General features: G+C 29.1%; 1 protein-coding gene and 1 pseudogene across 1 annotated transcript; both read left to right on the forward strand.

The window, feature by feature from the left end:
• The first annotated feature begins 13,390 nt into the window (after window positions 1-13,390).
• Window positions 13,391-18,796, forward strand: LOC122602960 (amino acid transporter AVT1C-like). The gene is made up of 13 exons (XM_043775576.1): window positions 13,391-13,515; window positions 13,776-13,999; window positions 14,606-14,931; window positions 16,107-16,321; window positions 16,421-16,444; window positions 17,023-17,203; window positions 17,285-17,507; window positions 17,592-17,727; window positions 17,815-17,834; window positions 17,976-18,121; window positions 18,207-18,250; window positions 18,365-18,427; window positions 18,517-18,796. Exons 2-13 carry the CDS (start codon window positions 13,812-13,814, stop codon window positions 18,610-18,612), a joined length of 1,662 nt encoding a protein of 553 aa, XP_043631511.1. The 5' UTR covers window positions 13,391-13,515; window positions 13,776-13,811; the 3' UTR covers window positions 18,613-18,796.
• A 734-nt stretch (window positions 18,797-19,530) lies between these two features.
• On the forward strand, window positions 19,531-21,698 carry LOC122602524 (annotated as a pseudogene).
• Window positions 21,699-22,995: the final 1,297 nt, after the last annotated feature.

The raw sequence follows: 22,995 nt of genomic DNA on the forward strand, positions 1-22,995 counted from the left end.
AAAAAAAAATTTCGAATTAACGTGCTAGACAAATATTTTGGAGATACCGGGAAAATGATTGAAATCAACCACGGGGAAAAAAAAAAAGTTAAATTGTCATTTTCTTGTTAAAAATGACTTGTCATCCTCAACAACAAATGTCTTTCTCATTTACTTGTTACAAGCATGGTATCCGCGCAATGCGACGGTAATAGTAAGGAAGACGGTCTGTTTTATTAGGGATTTTAGGTAGTTACGTAAAGATAAAAAAAAATAATTAAGTTCAACGACAAATAAAATATTTCAAAGATATAAATATTTAATAGAGGGTTACTTTATTAAGGAGTAGAGATTCATTTCATATATTTGTTTCAAAGGAGAAAAAAACTTATAGATCTTTAAATGGTAAATTATCATGGTAATTTCGAAGCTAAAGCCTTTAAGCTGCTATGTATATATTAGGGCTGTAAACGGTTAGGTTCGATTCGGTTAGCTAGAAATTTTAAACCGTTTTTCGGGTTTCGATTAGTTATAAATTTTGAACCGATAATTTCGGTTACCCGCAAATCGGTTGCCCGAAAAAATCGGTTAATTTCGGTTTTATTTTCAGTTAACCATTTAAGTTATGCTAGTATAAATTTTAAGTTTTCAATTATAATAGTCAATTTACATTGTATTAATTAATTTTTCTAGTTATTTAACTATATTAATATTAATATTTTGCTTTATAAATAAATATACCTTACATCTAATTTTGAATTTTTGTTTTCTTACGTTATATTTATGTAATTCAAGTTTTTATTTAAAAATATCATGATTTACTGCTTAAAATGTTTTATACATGATATTACTAATATTTTTGTAAATACTTTAAACAAAGTTAACAACTTTTCTTAAAAATAGTATATATATATATATATAAGAAAATTACTTAAAATATCCAAAGTTAATCATAGATTGTGAAAGAAGGTTAACAAACACAAAAAATTAGCTAAATAGATATGTAAATGATGTATTCATGTAATAAATATATATGTGTAAATATACATATATATGATTATATGTAGGTATATATCAAAATTCGGTTCGGTTAACCGCGGGTAATGAATATTAAAAACCGTAACCAAACCGTTACATATCGGTTTTTTTGTTTTCGGTTTTTTCCGGTTTTAGTTTTTTCGGGTTTGGATCACACGGTTCGAACCGATTTTTCGGTTTTCCGGTCATTTCTTACCCCCTGGTATATATGATTTCTCACATGTTATGTCTTTATGTGTGTGTATAAGTAGTGTTAAACTTTGGTTAATATTTTAGATTGTTTTGCTGTATTTCCATGTGACGTCCCAACATGAAGTGATTGTTCTTGTGGTCACAATTGACTCGACTTTTTATTTTCTTTCGATTACATTATTACGTTTTTAATATAGATATAAACATATAAACATAAATATGATTGCCCATGATTTGCACATGCATATAATTGAATGCATTTATATAGAAGCTTTTATACCCGTTTATATAGAGAATCTAAATATACCTCAATATACTCTTTTTTTTGACCATTCAATACGATTTTATTAGAATGAAAAACTAGCGAGATGCTAGGGAAGAGTTTACAGTTACATAATGAAGTTCAAAAAATACATGTTACCAAAGAGTTATAGACGAAAAGTACTCCAATTAAGTACCTCATTAAATATCTCTTTATTCATCATAATCGTTAACTTTCAATTATAACGTTTATTATCTTTTTCTCTTTCTTAATCATTACATAACTTATATATATTCTTTTAATTTTATTTTATCTCAAAAAAAATATATTTAATCTTAATTAATTTTTTAAATAATTTATATATAGTTGTGTTATTGATATTGTTAATAATAAAAACTTATGTTTTTTTATAAAAAGTCCAAAAATAAAAGAGAAATATTTCAAAAACAATTGCAAATATAATGACATTAAAATATATAATCATTTATATCGACAAAAATTCTTTCATGTTGACAAAGTTGATCATATAAATCTAAATGTTGTTTATACACATTTTTTTGAGAGACAAGTTATGTTTGTCGCTCCTTTAACTTTGTATTTACTATCAAGATCACATCTAAGGGCAACTTTATACATAAAACAACTTGCACTTGCTTTAGATCTTTAGTAACAATGACATAACCAAAAGACTGAGCCGTTGTTTGTACCCAATTTATCAAATCTATAAGTGACGTGAATATCTACGACAATTATTTTAAAAGTAAAACAAGAAATTCAAATAATAATAATAATAATAATAATAATAATAATAATAATTTTTATTTTTTTAATAATAAATTAAACTTAGTATTTAAATAAAAAATTTACCTTATCTGATGCATTAAATGTAATATTTGAACATCATTAATTTGATATGTTTAATGTTAATATTTGATATAAAATTTATTTAAGTATCTAATTGAAAATATGAATAAATTATAAAGTTGATTGAGAATTAATGTTATAAGATGTACCTAGTAAATGAGAGTTTTTATAGCATGTCCCATTATGTATTTTCCTTTTCTTTATGCATGTATACTTATAATATACCCGATAAGTTAAAATAACATGATATTATTTTAAAATTTTGTGTAGTTTAGGAATAAACTAGAAAAGAAAAGAAAAAAATGGAAATACGTTACATTTATGCTTGTTTTAACCTTAAATTTGATATGATTCGGGGTTTGGAGATAAGATCATAAGAGTAAGAACGCATATTCCTGGGGCCCAAATTTGTGTTGTGTGATGGTCAATTAACACACACGTAAGATTGTCCAATATCCGGCCCCCTTCAAATCACTTTCACTGGTGTCACCATCAATGTGCGATGGTGACTGAGATGAGGTGTGCTTAATATATATATATATATTATTTTTTTTTAAATTTCACTCTTGTAATTTACAATTTTTTTTATTTCACTCTTGTAATTTACAATTTAGTGATATCTTTGGCGTGGGTATCACAATACAAAATTGTCTTTCATTTTACAATGCTTAATTAGCCCTTATATATCCAATTAAACAAAAACTTTGTTATATAGCATCGAATGTATCAAATTTGGTTGACTTTTCGTCTCGTTTTTTTTTTTTCTTAATCAGTTTTTGCTTTGTTGCACGGTATATTGTTTATAGAGAAATTGTTACAAATCGTCCATGTGGTTTGCTCGATTAGCATTTTCGTCCCTTTTTTTTATATTTATTATTAGGTATCCCTGAGCTATTCATTTTTTTATCATTAGGTATCCCTGAGCTATTCATTTTCATTGCAAATCGTCTCTGTCACTAACAACCGTCATTTTTTCTCCGTTAAACCCCTCATGTGCTATACACATGAGGGTATAATCGTCCATTTAATAATCACAGGGACTATATGTAATAAAAATCATACTTATATAAAAAAACCTTTTTCTCTTCCACCTCCTCCTTCAGCCACCACCATTGCCATTCACCAAACATAATAAACATGTTTTTTTTTCCAATTTTTCCAGATTTATAGGAATTCAAATGAAATATCTTCCTCAATAATCAATTTCACTAAAACAAAGTGATGCATACCCTTTGATATATACATCAAACATTATCATCAAAAACATCATCATCAAATTCTTTATTCCATATATGAAAAAAAAAACACACACACAAATTCTTAATAACTAAATCGATCTCCAAGTTTCTATTCAAAAACTTGATTTTGAACTTCAACTTCATCTTTCATAGTTTCAATTTATGTAGAACTCTCTTCTTTTTTTTTTTGTTCGACAGCAACAACAAAAAGAGGAGATTATACATAGACACTCTACTCTCCTTTGGGATGTATAAACTACTCATCATATCAATTATCAACATTTTACAAACAATAACACAAATGGGTATTTCGCAAATCGATACATATCATTAAAAGTACAATTTATCTAAGCTATATAAAAATAATAAAAAAAAAAAAGAAAAAGAAACTGTACCTTGTATCCAGAAATCTTTGGGATTAAGCTTAAGCAACCAAGAACATTCTTGATTAAGAAATTCAACAACTTTTTGAGATTCAACATGATCCAAACAGCCTTCTTCGAAACCAAACCCGGGCGCAACGACTTCATCATGCGGCATCACAAAATTCCCATTGTTACTATTACAGAGTATTAGTAACTTTTTCACCACCCAATGATGATATATGTTGCTGACGGAGTGAATTGAAAAGTGGCAAAATCGAATTATTATTATTGTTGTTTTTTTTTTTTTTTTAAACATCGAATTGGATATTTGTTGTTGACGGAGTGATATGTGTGCGTGTTTGAGGGAGTATTTAAGATTTTAAATTGTGATGATGATTAAAAGTGGGAGAGGGTGAATGCAAATCTTGATTTGGATGGATCTATCCTATGGTGGTGGCTGAAGAAAGAAGGAGGGGAGGAGGTGGAAGAAGGGGTTTTTTTTATATAAGCATGATTTTTATTACATATAGTCCCTCATGTGTATAGCACACGAAGGGTTTAACGGAGAAAAAATGACGGTTGTTAGTGGTAGGGACGATTTGCAATGAAAATGAATAGCTCAGGGATACCTAATGATAAAAAAAAACACAGGGATGAAAATGCTAATCGAACAAACCACATGGACATTTGTAACAATTTCTCTTGTTTATATTTACACATATAAATCAAGTTTAAGGTGACAATAATAACTCAATATGATGCGGGGTCGATCATTGAGTAGTGCCATATGCATGTTGGGGTATTGGGTCCATATACCCGATAAGCATGTTGGTAATTCAACCAGACTATTTGCAGCGACTATCGCTGTAAATAGTTGTGTTTTGTCCATATCCAACTATTTGCAGCGATTACTGATAGAGGGCCCACTATTATTTTGCCAGATTTTACCATTACAGACAGGGGGTCCGCATTATTTGCAGCGACTATCGCTGCAAATAGTAGTTGTGGTCGAGATACCAAAAATGTGTGGTTGGGATACGGTCGGCGTATTAATGTACCAAAAATTAAACAACGATGAACCTGGACATAAAACAATGTAGTATGTGACTTCAATTTTTAAAATGACATATCTTTTTTGAAAAATAAATTGTTAAAATGACGTTTATGTAAACAATACATTGTACGTACTTTTCTGATATTTTCTTTTATCTTTTATAATAAAAAAAACAATATTTCTTTTGGTAACCGTTGAATGGACTTAACCCTCCATTTCACTCATCGCATAACTAAGTTACCGAAGTCTACGAGGCCACTGAAAAGGCTTCTACCACTTATTTACAAACCGGAGGGTTTGTTGGTTTCACTAGTGACAGCTGTTGGATTTAAAGTAATCCGTAGCACACTAGCACATATATCAAAGTTTTATTGTTAGGATGTTGTTTTAAATGTTTATAGTTAGTTACATTAAAGAATACCATACTTTGGCCTGTAATGACGTTTACAACAAATTTTTTAAAAGAATTACAACACATTGATGTAGCGAATCCTAATTACAATGTAGTTCCGTTATGGGTTTCAACCGAGTTAGTCGTTGCCTTAGGTCTTATTTATATACTGTTTAATTCAATTTTGCAATCGTAATCATAAATAAAAATAAAATAAAACCATAAGCATATAAAAAAAGTTATTGGGGTAGTTGCGACAACCTTAAATAAAGTGGATAATCCAATATAATGTAATGATGGTTTTAAGTGACGAAAGACACCACTTTTCTAAAGTCGTGCTTTAAAATAAAATAGTAAATTAATGTAGTTAAGTGAATTATTAGTCGATAATAATGAACCTCATGATGTTACGATTCACTCATTGCATTTGTCTTGTATATCAATAATTGGCGGAATTTTGATGTATCGGGAAGGATCCCGTCCCCTCTAAATTTTCGATTATGTATAGTATATTAGTATATGAATATGAATATGAATGAATACGAATATTTATATAAATAGATAAATAAAAAGTTGTGTTCTATATAATTGATTAAATTTGGCCTATCAAAATAATTGATCTTCACTTCCCAAACAAATTGGTCACGTTCCATCGATGACAACATAAAAACGTAACAAACACATACAAAATTCTTCCAGTCGTTCTAGTAAGATAAGCAAATACTGAATGTCTGAATTTCCCCCTCCCTTTTGCAAGTGGTAAAATATATTGAGTAAAAACTAAAATGTTTTGATTTAAGATAATCTATAAATATATATGTGATATGTGTCACGAATTGGAAGAACAGGATGCAACATGACATGTTGCCCATGTGATATTGAGATGTGGAGAATCCACAGTGTTTCGCAAATCATGATTGAAGTATATTATTTATAGCATTTTTTCAATAATTAACATTTAACGTATTCTCGATGTTTCCATCTCAAATAGTTATTATTAGTTTACTATTAACACAATTAAATTGAAAAATACTGGGAAAAAAAAAGGTAATGCTTTTTTGGTAGAAAATTTAAATGATTAACTTGTAAATATGTATATTATAAATTAAACAATAATTTAAGAATCTTTTATTATACTAAAGCACAGTTGGTCTAATAATTTATCGATCAATTACAACTCTCGATTTCTTAATGTTAACTTTTTTTTAATTTCGACTTTAATTTACACTTTTGTTTTCCATCACAAATTTATACTTTTTACCCAATAGTTTTAGTATAATAAATAAATAATAATAGCTTATATATATCCAATAAAATAATAGCTAATATTTATCCAATAAAATAATAGCTAATATATATATCTAATAATATGTTATATCATATATATATAATTAATTATATAAAAATAAATTAAATTTATTGTAAATATATTAAGATTTTAGTAGTAATTGTACAATTTTAATTTTAATCTTTATATATACTATAAGACAGCTGAACTAATGACTTATTAACCAGTCAAATCACTCAATTGTATCAAATTAACTCTCGCTTATGTCATCATTTAGATTAACTATAAGTTAGAAATCCTAATAATCATTATCCAAATATATTATTATATTGGTATTTATATTAATTTGTAAAAAAAATCTCATTAATTTACACTTTTTTTGTTTTCCATCAATAATTTACACTTTTTAACTCTAAATACTTAAATAATATTTATTTTTAGCCATCAATTTGAGAAGTTTTTCTTAAATTTTTTTTAAACGTTACAAAAAGTATTTTTATTTAGTTTTTTAAAGTTACAATTGCCACTCAAATCAAAAGTCCTAATTGTTATCAAATAACATGAAAACGATCATAATTGTTATCTAATTATCATTGGACAGTGGTTGAAAATAAACATATTCATGTTATGGGTCGTATCATGATCAAACACGTATACTTGAATGTCAAATACGGGATCACAAGTATGTTTATATTTTAAATCATAATAATCTTTTCATAATAATATCACATTATGAGTACAATTGGTTTCAAAAAATTATATAATAGAGAAATTATTGTAGCATGTGCCTTGTGGAATGGCTATTACAAACATCTCATCAATGTGTATCAGCTAATAATGACTGTGACGAACATGTGGTTATTGTACTACAACTTGCAAAGTATGTCACTTAGAACCGTATATCTTCCAGATTATAAGTTTTTATGAATTAAATGTATGAAGATCTAATATTGATAATATCGTAAACCCCGTGTCCAGTGTCGGGCACGAGTCTAAAATATAGTACATAAAATATAAAAATTAATGAATTAATAAGAGTAAGATAAATGGAGTGATATTTTAAATAGCAACATTCCGTGTATTCACTACAAATAATATTATAATTATTCACACTTTTAGTTAACGTAAACGAATTAAAAAATTTATCACACCTTTATGTGTGTAAGACATAAAAGTGTAGAAATTTATCCACACTGAAAATTGTGATATTTTAAAAGTTTACACTTTTTAATATAGACTTTCATATTTAATTTGTTACACCATATTTGTTCATACTAACTAAAAATGTAGTGTGGACAAATGTGGTATGACAAATTAAATATGAAAGTTGACACTGAAAAGTGTAAACTTTTCTAATACCACAATTTTTAATATGGATAATTTTTTACACAATTTTAGTTAAATATAATTTAACACACATAAAAGCGTGAATAAAATTTTAACTAAAAGTGTGGATAATTGTAATATAATTTGTAGTGATTTGTGTAATACTGCCTCCGTCCCATATTAAGTGTCTTGGTTTAACTTTTTGAGATTTTTTCTTTCAACTTTGACCGTAAATATTTTTGTTTGTGTTATATAACACTTGATATAACATATATAAATTGATTGAGTTTAAATATACTTTTCATAGATATAACTAATTTCATCAACTAATATATAACATAAACAAAGATATTTATGGTCAAAGTTAAAAGAAAAGGACTTGACCAGTCAAAATAGGACAATTAAAATGTGACGGAGGGAGTACTAAGTTAACTATCATGGTGTCCGCGTAATGCCGCGACGGTGGTGACAATGCGGTGGTGACAGGTGGTGGCGTCGACTAGTAGTAGTGACGGGGAGTAGTGTATGCCATTGATGTAAATATAATGATATAATAATTAGTGTAGTTATTATAAGGGTTGAAAAACTAGTGGTGTATTTTATTTCATCAAGGCTATGTATCTCCCAATAATCCTAAACCAGCCACCTAAAATGCTTTCTAAAAAAACCACAACCATAGATGAAAAGCTTAAATGATTTTTCGGCCCTTAGATTACTTTCACATTTTGCTACCCTAAATTAACTACTTTCTTTAGCTTTATATGTTAATATTAAATTATTTAACATGTCGAAGATATTGCTTTAATACTTAACTAGCTAATCAACCCGGGTTCAACCCGGACATTTTAACTAAAATTTAAAAGCAAAAATAATCTTAAAAAGTGTATATAATTTTTGTTATTGATATATTATAACTCGGCTTGGAAATATTAAATTGATTAACACAATAATTTATAAATATTAGTACCTCACTACAAAAGCGTGGACAAATGAGGTGTTACAAAATAATTATCAAAATTTATACTAAAAAGTGTGAACTTTTAGTTCTACACACTTTTTTGTGTAAAGAAATTTATACACATTTTTATTTCTATATATTTTTACACATAAAAAAAGTCAAAATATTTAATTTGTTCACACTCATTAAAAGTGTGAACAAATGTAGTATTATTTGTAGTGCTTATTGCATTAACAAAACATAAAAAAGACTTTTCATGATATTATATTAAAAATAATTTACTTTGTTTCTAATAAAAGAATAAAATTGTAGACATAATGATATTTAATGGGCTATTTATCTTTAAAAAGATTATTAACTAAATATGACATCATAAATAGAATAAAAACATTTTGAAAAAAATTACTTTTTTGTGTAAACAAATTTATACACACTTTTATTTCTATGTATTTTTACACACAAAAAAAGGTCAAAAATTTTAATTTGTTCACACTCATTAAAAGTGTGAACAAATATAGTATTGTTTGTAGTGCTTATTGCATTAACAAAACATAAAAAGGCTTTTCATCATATTATATTAAAAATAATTTACTTTGTTTCTAATGAAGGAATAAATTTGTAGACATCATAATAAAATAAAACATTTTGAAGATATTTAATGGGATATTTATCTTTAAAAAGATTATTAACTAAATGTGACATCATAAATAGAATAAAAACATTTTGAAAAAATTTGTAGACATGACACATCATAATTGTTTCTAAAAATAGTTTAAAAAACAATCATTCTTTATTATATATAAAGATAATCTTTATTAAATGACATTTTAGTTATTGTAAGATATTGTTATCATATATAGTTAAAAATTCGATATGAAAATTGAATTGGAGGCATAATTTAGTTAATCTACATAAAATGGAACCCATACACAAAACATACCAAAATATTCGAAATGATTCATACATTCAATAACTATATATATATATACATATATATATATATATAAAATAATGTGTTAGCGTTTCATCACCTTGAATATTTTATTTGAAAGACGTCTAACAATCTGGAATTAATAAAAGAATCTAAGACATAAAATGTCAATGTATTTTTTTAAAGAACTATATGGGTTGTTGTTAAGGTGATTTTTATCATAAATTTAAGATAGATTTGATATAAAAAATATAATTTTTTATGCATGTTACGGCTGGAGTAGTCATTTTCTTTTCTCATTTGTAAATGTACATAGATAACATTTTATTGACTTAGGTTACTATCAATCATTGAAAATTTATTTATATAAAGATAGTACGTTTATTACCACCATCGACATTTTCTGTGATATTTGAATTTATAGAGTTATTGAAAGGTAGAGTTATTAAAAGGTTGAACAATATCCAAAAGTTGGTAGACGATGAAGAACCTTTTTAATTATCTACTGAACGGATTGCAGACTTATATATCTAGTTATATGACCAATAGGGCACAACTTCGTAATAGAGAAACTTATATCGCTTTGAAAAACGACCTAATTGAGAATGTATGGCAAAAACTTTATAATGAATAATTAAAATTGTAACTTTGATTGTTTTTTAATTATTTAATGTTTAATTAATGTATGTTAAATATTTGTAATTTACTAAATTTGTATTTTTTTAATTATTTTTTGTGATACTTTAGGTAACTATCATAAAAGTAATTTATTTATTTTAGATTATAATAATAAGTTTTAATATTATAAAGTAAAAATCATCTCTATATATAATAAAAGAAGATTGTTATGACATAAGCATTTTATAAGATTAACTTATTTGTCACCTTCACAATTTTTTCTTAAAGCTTAATTCTTTTTTTTTTTAACCTACTTATGATGTTATAAATAGTTTCCTTCTTAAACTTTATTTTATATTTATTTTTATTATATATGATGTAAATTTTGTATAAAAAATGTTGTTGTTTTTTTAAAAAATCTAATCATTTATCACAACTTTAATAGGGAAGATACATTTTTCTAAAACTATTATTAATATGTCTGGGTTAAACCCGGGTTATTAGCTAGTTTTAATATAATAAAAAATTGGTTTAGGTTAGGTTGTGGATGATAGTGAAAATTTGAGTTAGATTGAGTTGTATAGGTGGAAGAGAGAAAAATTAATTTTTAATTGAAGATTGGGTTGGATTGGTTCACTGAGGTGGGTAGTCTAAAAGAGTAATATAAAATATTTTTTTCCCCTAAAATATACGCTTTATATTAATGCCACTGTATTGTCATGATGATGATTGGCATGTGAAGGGGAAAATCGATATTGATAAGCAAATCTTGGAAAATTCAATAGGTTTTCAAGAATGTGATATTTCACATTCTACGTCTTGATCTGTCAAATTTAATTTCGTGTTTCTTTCTCTCTCTATGCAATTGTTTTCAACTTGACAACATATTCATATGAGTAACATATTACAAGCATAGGTGACCACCGGATTAGCAAATAGCGGCATGTCACGTATCCAATGGTTGGTGCACATTGTCCTATCATGGACACCAAGAGTCTTTAGTTTAATAGTCTAGTAGTAGTACTCAACTAGTCAATTTAATTAAAAAGATAATGATATATTTTCTAAAAGATAACTTGATAAATTTTTTAATATTTTCATTTCGTGGCAAAAATAATTTACTGATTTTCTTTATTAAATTTCATCTTTTAATGTGTTATTTGTCGTGGTCGTATAATATTTTCTTAAAAATTATATATTAAAAGCATTAATCATTTATCTTAATTAAACGTATCATTGTTGTAATATTCTTTGTTTATTTACATCTAATTGATGGATGTTTATTTACATCTAATTGATGGATATCACCTTAACTGATATTGAGTTTGAAGAATTCAGTGACGTATAATATTAAGTAAGCTTTTTAATATTAATATATGATAAAATATTTTATGTTGGGTGGCCGTGACGAGGGTATGATGGTGTCGACTACGAGTGGTGAATGAGAGCAAATATTGTTGTGGTGACAATGTCAAATGGTGTGGAATCCTTGATGTAAATAAAAATGATGTAAAAGTAATAGTAAATTAATAAGATAAAGTTTAAGACGTAAATTAGTTAATTAAAAAAAAATATATTAGGTTATTTAATTTTTAATAACTAGTTCCATACGAGGGTGTTCATTAAGCGTAATTAAATCATTTTTAAAGTAATTTTTTTGAAACTCTTTTTCAAATGAAAGGAGAACCAGAATGATTATTTAATGTAAAAATTATACATTTAGCGCTCCATATTTTTTCTATTACAATTTTACCATTATCATCACCAACAACACTCGTTGCCACCATTACCGCAGTCACCCTACTGCACCACCGCTGTTACCTTAACAACCGTCATATTGCGCGAGTGCCATTATAAAATAGTTAAACCTATATAAGTAATAATAATGTACACTATCTATGTTTATGTATAATAACCAATCCATCATCGTTGATCAAAACTTTATAACTTGATTGATATTCACAACGCGATCTCACATAAAAGGTATCTAGGAAATACTTGATTTAGCAAAGGGATCCACAAAGCATATCTTCTTATAATCATGTTTTATTCCGTTCATGAGCATGCAAGTTGTGTGTAACATTAATATTTTACGAGCAATAGACATTTTTGTCTAATTGTGATATAATAACATAATAACATACAATATACGTCCCTTTAGGCTTTAACAAACTTATTTCAAATCTAATTTACAAACAAAACAAATCCTAAAAATTAATATGTGCTTTTAATTATATTTCTTTCATTAATCTAAACCAAAATAAGCATGTGTTTCACAATGTTTTTGAATAAAATCAAAGTACTAATCAACGCATACATTGCTATATTTTTGGCTGATATCGATACTAACCACAAAATAAAGTCAATATCCAAATAATCATATATCTTTAAAAACAATTTTTAACATGTGCATAGCAATCTAACCATCACGCATTTACCGCAAAAGCCAATATCTCAACAAAATCTTTTCAAAATCCTAACGTGATCACACTTTTACTAGTCGAAATACATTTTTACAAGTCAAAATTACATATAACAATAGAGGATTTTGTTATTCGTACCCTTGATGGTTATGAATAAGACGCATAATTATAATTATATATAATTATATAGATATAGATATAGATTTTGTTATAACAAGTCGAAATAACATATAACAAGTTGAAATATAATTTTTCATATGTAAACATTTTTAAGTAGTCCAAAGGGGCTATGAACGACAAATTCGGACAAAGAAAAAAAAACCCACCAATCACAAGAAAATACACATCTTGTCTTCTTCTCCGTAAGTTATACAATCACATGTCACAGAGAACCCACAACTACTGTGTGTATTGTGTGTGAGAGTGTGTGTGTGTGTCATTATTATAAAAGGCAGCCGAATTTCTCATATAAAACTAAACGACCCAGTAAGCACAAGAAGAAACAGAGCATCCTCTGTTCTTGATCTGTTTTCTCTCTGACTCTTTTTTCTTTCCTCAATTTTACCAGCTCAGCCACATATATAAAAGGTAAGAATATATATATATATATATATATATATATTTGAACCCATATCTATATATTTGCTCTGTATATATTTGAATTTCGCTAAATATTACAGTAGTATATTCTCTAACTTTAATCCGGATTTTAAGGAGTCAATGCTTGAATTTATACCATATTAATATTCTGGTAGATCTGCACACTGATAAAGGAATATTGGTCTTTTCTTATAATTAATGCATATTATATATATTTTATTTTATTTCCATGTATATAATATATGTAGAGAGAAGGAAGGCTGCTGATTGTTGAAACACGAAAAATGAAGAATTCAGAATCTGAGCAAGCTTTTTTCATTGAGAGTGATGAAGATGAAGAAAAAGATCCTTCCATTAGAGGTGAAGATGATGGGAATGATTCCGAGTTTTCGAATTATTCGGAAGAAGATGACCCTCATAGTCATCAGGGCAAGCCTAGCTCCTTAAACCCTTCTTGGCCTCAAAGTTACAGGCATGTCTCCCATAAACCATACTATATTTTGCTACTGTTTGTATGTATGTATGTATATATATATCTCACTTTTGTAGATTCTGTTTTGATTTCTTTCTTAAGAATCTGCTTTTAGAAAGTACAGTAGTATATATCAGAAAAAAGCTTTTATGAATCTTGAATCTTGTTTTTCTTACTTTATCTTTTCCACCTCAAAAAAGTCCCCAACTTTTTAAATTGTTAGGGGCTGTTTGGTTCGCCGAATTCACAGAATTTGGAGAAAAGGAATTCGGAATTATGTTCCTTTGTCATGTTATTATTAAGTTAATATGGGGAAATCAAGATTCATATAAGATCATTTTGGTTATTGCATGTGGACTTAACTCATCACGTTGATAGGTCATAACCACGTTAAATCCTCAGCTTTACTTTCTTTATTTTATTTTATTTTTTAGTTTTTGGTTTGTATATTTTGCATTGTCTGATAACACTATTTAACATGATCGCGAAACTAGGGGTGATGATGATATATTTGTAACATATGTTATATGGTTGGAAACTGGAAAGTACTTAGATATGGAAGACAAGTGGACACTTAACAATTTTCTTTATATGATGATGTTTTAGGCAATCCATCGATCTTTACAGTAGTGTACCATCGCCAAGCTTGAACTTTTTGGGGACGCCTAATTTGTCGCGATTAGGCAGTTCATTTCTTGGCTCAACACTTACAAGAAGACAAACTCCTGAGATACTTCCAACTTTGGGCAAACCTCTCTTGGCATCAACAGACAACCAGCAGCAGCCACAAGAAAGGCGTAGTTCTCATTCTCTTCTCCCTCCACGACGAGGATCATCTGCCAAGAAGTTGCCACATGTTCACAAATCTTCTAAGGCTTCCCATGAACTTCCGCTTTCAAACCAGAGCTCATTTGGTCAATCTGTGCTTAATGGTATGCCGCATGACCAAAACTTTGTTTTCTGATATGAGTACCTTGAAAGCAACTTACATAAGATCGATATATTTGATACGTGCATAACAATAAGCATCTGAAGTTTGACACATACTAAATTACTAAAGTATTATTATCATACACTTGTTAGATTTAATACTTCATATGTCTAAGATAATGGATGGGAGTTGCTATATTATAAAATCTGGGAGTGGAACCGTGCCTAATAACTAGCTTGATAAATCTAACAAGAACATAGTTTTGGAAAGTATATGGGTAATCTTGTATGGTTGTTGACCACAGATTTTTTAGGTTGCAATTTGGTATACCACCCATAGTTGGCAACTATTATTTTCTGACCTGCAAATTGAAAATATGCAATTTACTATATTACTAACTTTTTAACCGGGCTTCCCTTGGATTATGCTTTTTCCATACACATAGTGTTAACGTCAGTTCCACATTGACCATCAAGTCTTCTAGCTATCCGACTAAGGTATTACCTGAAGATAAGTGCTTTTTCTAGTTTGTCTACTTCAAGGCTATAGTGAGTATTTCCATCTTTAAAAGTTAGCATTTGTGGCCCTAGTTGTGTCTTAGGTTTACCCAATGTAGAGCAATTATAATCCGGGTACTGAAGGGCCACAATTTATGATTGCTGCATTTTAATTTGCTCAACCATGGTTAAGGGTGGTCTGATGGACCCCTTGAATCATTAATCAAGACCGGTTTGGTCCCTATTTACCCATTTGGACTACTCTATATGGACCATATCCTATGAGATGTATATTTATGTATATATATGATTAGTATGTGGTCCTTTTTGAAACACTCAACCGAATTAAGGGTGGTAGTATGAACATCTTAACATCTCTATCAACCTTTAATATGTTTCTTGTATCTTATGTGTCAAACTTGTCACGAAGGCTAACGGAAATCTTTTAAAAATCACATATTTGTCTCTTCTTTTTCGTGTAAAAGAGATGTGACCGAGTCATTTTTGGACCACAATATTTATAAAAGTATCTATCTTAGCACACTGTTCAGTGTAACTGATACTTTGTTTGATCTGATTTAATATACTCATATCATGGTTGAGTTTATATCTCAAATTTACATATTCTTGTACGTGCCAACACGTAACTTTTTAATCTTTCCCTGATAAATTTTTGTAGGCGTAAATGTTCTATGTGGAGTTGGACTTCTTTCAACACCATACGCGGTCAAAGAAGGAGGATGGGTTGGACTTTTGTTATTATTTCTCTTTGGTGTCCTTTCTTTCTACACTGGTATCCTCCTTCGTCATTGCTTGGACAGTCAGCCTGACCTTGCAACTTATCCTGATATTGGTCAAGCTGCCTTTGGCACCACCGGACGACTAATAATTTCTGTAAGTCTGATGAGATACTTGAAGAGAACATATTCGTATAATATATTATCTGGTTGCTAACTGTTCTATCCTAACTCTTGATTTTGGTTTTTTCTGCAGATAATTTTGTATGTGGAGCTATATGTAAGTATATCTGCCACGATTATGGCTCAATTACAATTATTTGTATATATGCTAAGTTCTCATAGGACTTAACTTCATATGATGTACTAGAGCTAGCTAGATTTACCATACCAAACAAATTAGTAGAGAAGATTTTATTTGGCTGTGCTACTGTTTCTCATATTACTCTCAGGAAGTTTTCCTCTTTAGTAATCTGCTCTTACCTTTTAACAAGATTGACCAAATTCTACCCTTTTTCTTGATATATTTCTAATATTAACCATCAATTATCTTGGATCAAATTAGTGTCATATTAACTGTCTTCATAATAAGTAGGTTACTTTTTTATAATAAATTGTATCAATACATCGTTATGCACGTTTGGTAAAAAGTAGAACTATCAAGTTCTTATAAGTGGTACTCCTCTCATCCTACTTGAATTGCATAATTTTTCAATCTTAGACTTTCCTACAGAAAGCACGATCTTTTCATTCTTGGGAAAAGTTCAAAGTTAAAAACATATTTCTCTTTTAGTGATTGTTACGAGTTTAGTTAAATTAAGTTCAAAGTTTTATTAGATTGCTTCTATTATGGTGCAGGCATGTTGTGTTGAATATGTAATCCTGGAGAGTGATAATCTATCTTCTCTGTTTCCAAATGCACATTTAAATCTTGGAGGATATATACTCAATGCACATTATTTATTTGCAATTACGATCACAATTGCCGTGCTTCCTACAGTTTACCTTACCGATATGCGTCTTCTCAGTTACATCTCTGGTAAGTAATATGATATATCTTAAATGAAAAAAAGCTCGAAAACTATAGAATCTTTCAACTTTTTCTTTGCTTTTTATCTAGCTGGAGGAGTTATTGCATCAATTCTTGTGGCCATTTGTTTGTTTTGGGTTGGCTTGGTGGATGACATTGGTTTTCAGATTGAAACAACAAAGACGTTGAACCTCTCCAGTTTCCCAGTGGCTATAGGGCTTTATGGTTACTGTTATTCAGGACATGCTGTCTTTCCTAATATATATACATCAATGGAAAAAAGAAGTCAATTTCCTATGGTCCTCTTAACTAGGTGATGTACCTGTGATGCAGTCATCCCCATTACCCTCCAGTTTAAGAGTTAACATGCATATTCAAGTGTTTATTATTTATGTAGTTTTGGAATTTGTGGTGTTCTGTATGCGGCGGTTGCTGTAATGGGATACATGATGTTTGGAGAATCAACAGAATCTCAGTTCACTCTTAACTTGCCAACAAATTTGGTTGCCTCAAATATTGCTGTATGGACTACGGTAGGGTAACTACAAACTGTCGTAGATATCAAACATTTAACTTCCAAAACTCATGTGTACTCATATCCTACAATTTATCTTTTGCAGGTGGTTAATCCGTTTACCAAATATCCTTTTGACTGAACTACAGCTGAAATCTCTGTATTATAAACTAAATGTTGTCTATCATTGAATAGTATATCTGAAAAGATCTCCATTTCTACATTAATGCTATCATCTGTTTATTGTATATCCTTAACTAGAATCACATATGCTTTGACCATGTCTCCCGTCGCTATGAGTCTTGAGGAATTGATACCACCAGGCCATAAGTCTTGTTTTAACTATTCCTTCCTGATTAGAACGGGTTTAGTTTTCTCTACTTTGGCTGTAGCCCTCTCCATCCCTTTCTTCGGTAAATTTCCATATGATGCATCCATACCCACCTATACATTTTCTGTTCTTTGTAAAACTAAGATCCTGATTTACTCTTTTTACAGGTCTTGTGATGTCACTTATCGGATCTTTACTGACCATGCTAGTGGTATATTTTTGTTCCCAATTTCAATCTTTTTCACTTACACCTTTCTAGTATCAAATTCTACAGCCATAGAAACGAAAATTTTGATATAACTTAATATGATAATCTTAATTACAGACATTGATTCTTCCTTGTGCTTGCTACTTGAGCATCCTAAGGGGAAAGATAACTCGGTTTCAGGTATAAACATGATATGTTATCCACAAACACATGTCAGATGTTACATGGCTTATCATTTCTTAACTCTCGTGTTTCGGTTTGATTGGCAGAGATCACTATGTGTATTGATCATCGTGGTTGGCACTATCTCTTCGGTTATTGGAACTTATACGTCGCTATCTGAAATCTTTCAACGTTTGTTCTGATAATGTTTTGGTACTTTTAATTTGAGATTCTGTGAGGCGAGCATACAAGTAGATTAGACATTTTTGCTACCATTATTACTATTAAAATATATATGCTTGAATTGTTTAGCATAAAAGATGTTTCGTTCCTTTTTGTGTGTACTCTTTGAATGAATTAATCCATCTGAGTTATGCCTTTCGAGTATGTATATGAGCATTCTTACATTTACCAAAGGTAATCTACCTACGGGTAAAAAGATTGATTAGAGACCTCTGTCAAAAATGAAAAGTAATAGAAATAAGATAAGAATAACAAAAAATACAATATGGATTAATACCAACAAAATATAAGATATACACAACTATTAGGTGTGATATGTACTCTCTTTAGCCTCTCAAGCATGTCATATAAACATACAAGTATCCCGTATTTTGAAGTAAAAAACATATGGTTCGATCAATCCTTATCGAATAAAGACTGATCAACTACATATTTAATACGGTAAGATAACGCCTACCTCACAAACTCCGTGAACTAAATTGTTCCCTGAAAACAAGAACCAACCGAACCCACTCAAAACCAGGCTCAGGGACTAAGCGGCTAAGCCTATCATTCGAACACCAAAGAAATACAGAAACAAAATAAGTCCAATAAAGCTGGGCCAGCCCAACATAAGTTAATACACGTGTCTCAAATCCATAAATCCCACAAACAAAAAGTGAAAAAACAGTGAAACACACACACATAGGCTGATTTAAATAGGCTGATTCGCGCCTGCTGCTTCACTTTGAATTGATCGAACACGAAGAAGAATTTAGGTTTGTTTATGTTTCTGCACCCTTTTTTTTATATAATTTTTTTTTCTAACAAAAGGTTTACATATTTTCATTTTTTTATGAACAAAACTCGAATTTTATGTTATTTGATGAGGATTTAAAGATGATGTTTGATTTTGTTGATGAAATATTAATTTCAGTTTATTGTTATTGATTTGTTATTAGGTTATTGCTGTTACTAAATTTGTAAGCATGTTGTGGATAGAAGCCAAGGCCAGATGGTAGATATCTCCATCACTGACTTTTGCGATGATGACCTTCTTGAGTATATTATCGAGAGGTATGCAACCGACCTCATTCTATTTTTCAGTTTTCTAGTAACGTATTTGAGGTCTAGGGAGGAAGGGCGAACAGAAATTTATGTTTTTTTATGGGTTAATTAAGTTTTAGACTAAAAAATTGTTATATAAATATTGAGTTTAATAAACCTTGTGGATGGGCTTATAATAACACTTAAAATATGCTTTTTATTGCTTCTCGGTTCAACTCATGTGCTAAATTGATATGAAAGTTGATTATTTTTCTTTACCTATTTGTTGTTTTAAAGTATGGCTTCCAATATGATGAAAACGCTGCCGTGGATTAAGAAATTACATTGTAGCTGAATATAACTTTCCTTGGCACTAGGGTCATAAAATCTAACTTGGCAGCTGGTAGTTATTCTCTAAAACCCAATTTTGTCTAGACAGTAACTCGAATCATCTTCTGTCAGAAATGATATATTTACAATATTTTCAATGTAAAATGCCAGTAATTTATAAGAACATTAAATCAGCAGCTTTATAAGAAATACAAAAAAAAATCAATATAGCATATTGTTAGTGAATTTGATACTTATCGGTTATCATCATGGACTTCGGTAAGTGTTGGCAGCCTTGAAAATAATCCATTTGGTAATTCAACATACCCAGTTTAATTTTTAATCTTATCCCCCTATATAAAGTTATAAACTCTATCTTTATATATATAACATTCCGGTGAGAACAGTCTTAAAATAAGAACGGTGAGAACACTTAAAAAACATCATTTTGATGCATTAAAAGTCCATAAAACTAACATAGTGCAGAACTAATTATCATCATTTAAGTGTTTAACAACACATTGATCCGTCAAAATCGAAAAAATTACGTTTTTTGGTGGATGCATCATTTTGAAGAATATGCATCCAAGATGGATGCACAAAACAAAAAACATGATTTTCTTGATTTTGACATGCCAATGTGTTGCTATACACTTAAATAATGATAATTAATTATGCACTATATTAGTTTTATGGACTTTTAATGCATAAAAATGATGTTTTTTAAGTGTTCTCACCGTTCTTATTTTAAGACTGTTCTTATTTGATTGCCCCTATATAAATATTACAGTAATAAAGTCTATCTGCATTCCTTTCGTAACATGCTTCCTTTCTATCGATCCGTAGAATAAGTGGTAGACCCCTGTATTGTATGGTACTTGTAGATAGAAAGTATAACAGTCCCGAGTTATATACAATGAAATGATGATAACTTTCCATTTTCCTATTTCCCTAGCAGATCATCTAAACTTAGACGTCTCGAAATTATCAAGGGTGTCTGTTTTTTGGATGAACTTGGGGGTGAATCTTTGAAAAATGTATCATTATTGGAGGAACTCAGCCTTACCACAATAAACATCCGCGGCAAAGATATCGAAGCTGCTGGCCGCCACTGTCCCCTGCTAAAAGCACTCAAAATTGATTTAAAAGAGTTTTTGGCGTTTTACAATGATATGGATCATATGAATCCCAGGAATGAGTTAGCTGTAGCAATTGGGAAAAACCTACCTGAGTTAAAACAGCTTGAACTCATTGAAAATTCCATGACGAATATCGGGTTAAAGGCGATTCTGGATGGTTGTCATCACCTTGAATCACTTGATTTACATCAGTGTTGGTACATTGATCTTAAGGGACCTTGGAAAAAGATGTTCTGAGCAGATCAAACATTTAAAGCTTCCTCATGATTATCTTAAAGGATATGGCTGTAGATATCTTAATGCTAATCCTTTCTACTGTGGCGTTGAAGACTGTGTACGTTGTTATCAACTGATGGATGTGGCAAAAAGTTTTAATTTCGTAATCACCTGATGGTAGTTCAATACCGGGAACGTAATTATAAATCTCCAAACGTTTATGGTCATATATCCATCATTGTGCTTAAATTGTTGTACAACACTAAAGATGGTCATATATCCATGATCCATCATTGTGTTTTGAGATTTTATAATATGTTTTTGGAATTGAAATGCCTTCCCTTGATGGTTGTGATTCCTATTTTAGCTACTTATATTTCATTTTGAGTCATCATATAGTAGTAGATACGGACTCTGGTTCTTTATTACAAATTGAAGGTTCATGCCTTCTCAACTTATTCGATGGTTTGGTATCAGTTGTTTTTAGTCTATCATTGGACAGTGTTGCAAAAGTTGAAAATAGTGTCAAGTAGATTAGAGTATCAGACTTTTGCTACCATTTGAGTAATCGCTTTGAGCATATAGTAGTTTATATACTTTATTTTTTCACAAACAAAATACACACATATGTATATGTACCATTGATGGTAAGTTTCAAAGTCATTGGTTGAAAAGACATTATGTTTCTCAAACTCATTTTTTTTTTAAAGAGTTAACTCTTAAATTATGTTTTTCAGATGGTTAGCCGACTTTCTTTTGCTTGATATTTCCGGCAATTCTAAAGCAATAATAATCTGATGTTAATAATCGAGTTTGGATTTGGGCCTTTTTTGACTCTAAATGTTTAAGTCATAAATGAATTGACACGTACGTCTAACAGCTTGAATAAACGTATTATATACTCGGATCTCAATATGTCTCATTGCCTTTCGTAACCCAATTTCAAATATGTTTAAAACTATCAATTATTAGAAATATAATTAAAAAAAATAAACTTATTATTAAAAACTTATAATGTCTCTTTCAAAGGTTTATCTCTTATATAAATAAAATAAGATTTTTATGACATCATTATTTTTTAAATAATGCTTACTTGTCATTATTACATTTATTTATTTCAATTTTATTTTTTTTTATCTTTTTGATTTATGACATCATCATATTTAAAGTTTAAAATATTTTCTATTTAATTTATGATTTATGTCTTTTTTTTTAACATAAACCAAATTAATGTAAATTAATATGTAATTGTCTAATTTATTTTTTTCTTTTTTTTTTATTTAATTTACTCATGATACCAAACTTTCCTTCTTTAAATTTATTTCATTTTTGTTATTTATGATATCCTTCTCTATAAAAAAAATAAAATTAGTTCTAATTTTCTTTTGAAAACTCTAACCATTTATACATGGTCTTTTAAATTTTCATCATTTAAATAATTTAATCGTGATAGATTTTTAAAGTATTTACATATTATGCGGGTTAATAAGCTAATTATATCTAAACTCCTTTATAAAAATTATTTCATCTTCTAAAAATTTTTCACTATCACGATTAAATCAACTTACACCACTTGACACCGTCACCAACACTAATAGTACTATCACCGACACCACTAAACCGTCTTCCCCA

This window comes from Erigeron canadensis, chromosome 6 (genome assembly GCF_010389155.1).
Source record: "Erigeron canadensis isolate Cc75 chromosome 6, C_canadensis_v1, whole genome shotgun sequence".
Taxonomy (NCBI): Eukaryota; Viridiplantae; Streptophyta; class Magnoliopsida; order Asterales; family Asteraceae; genus Erigeron; species Erigeron canadensis.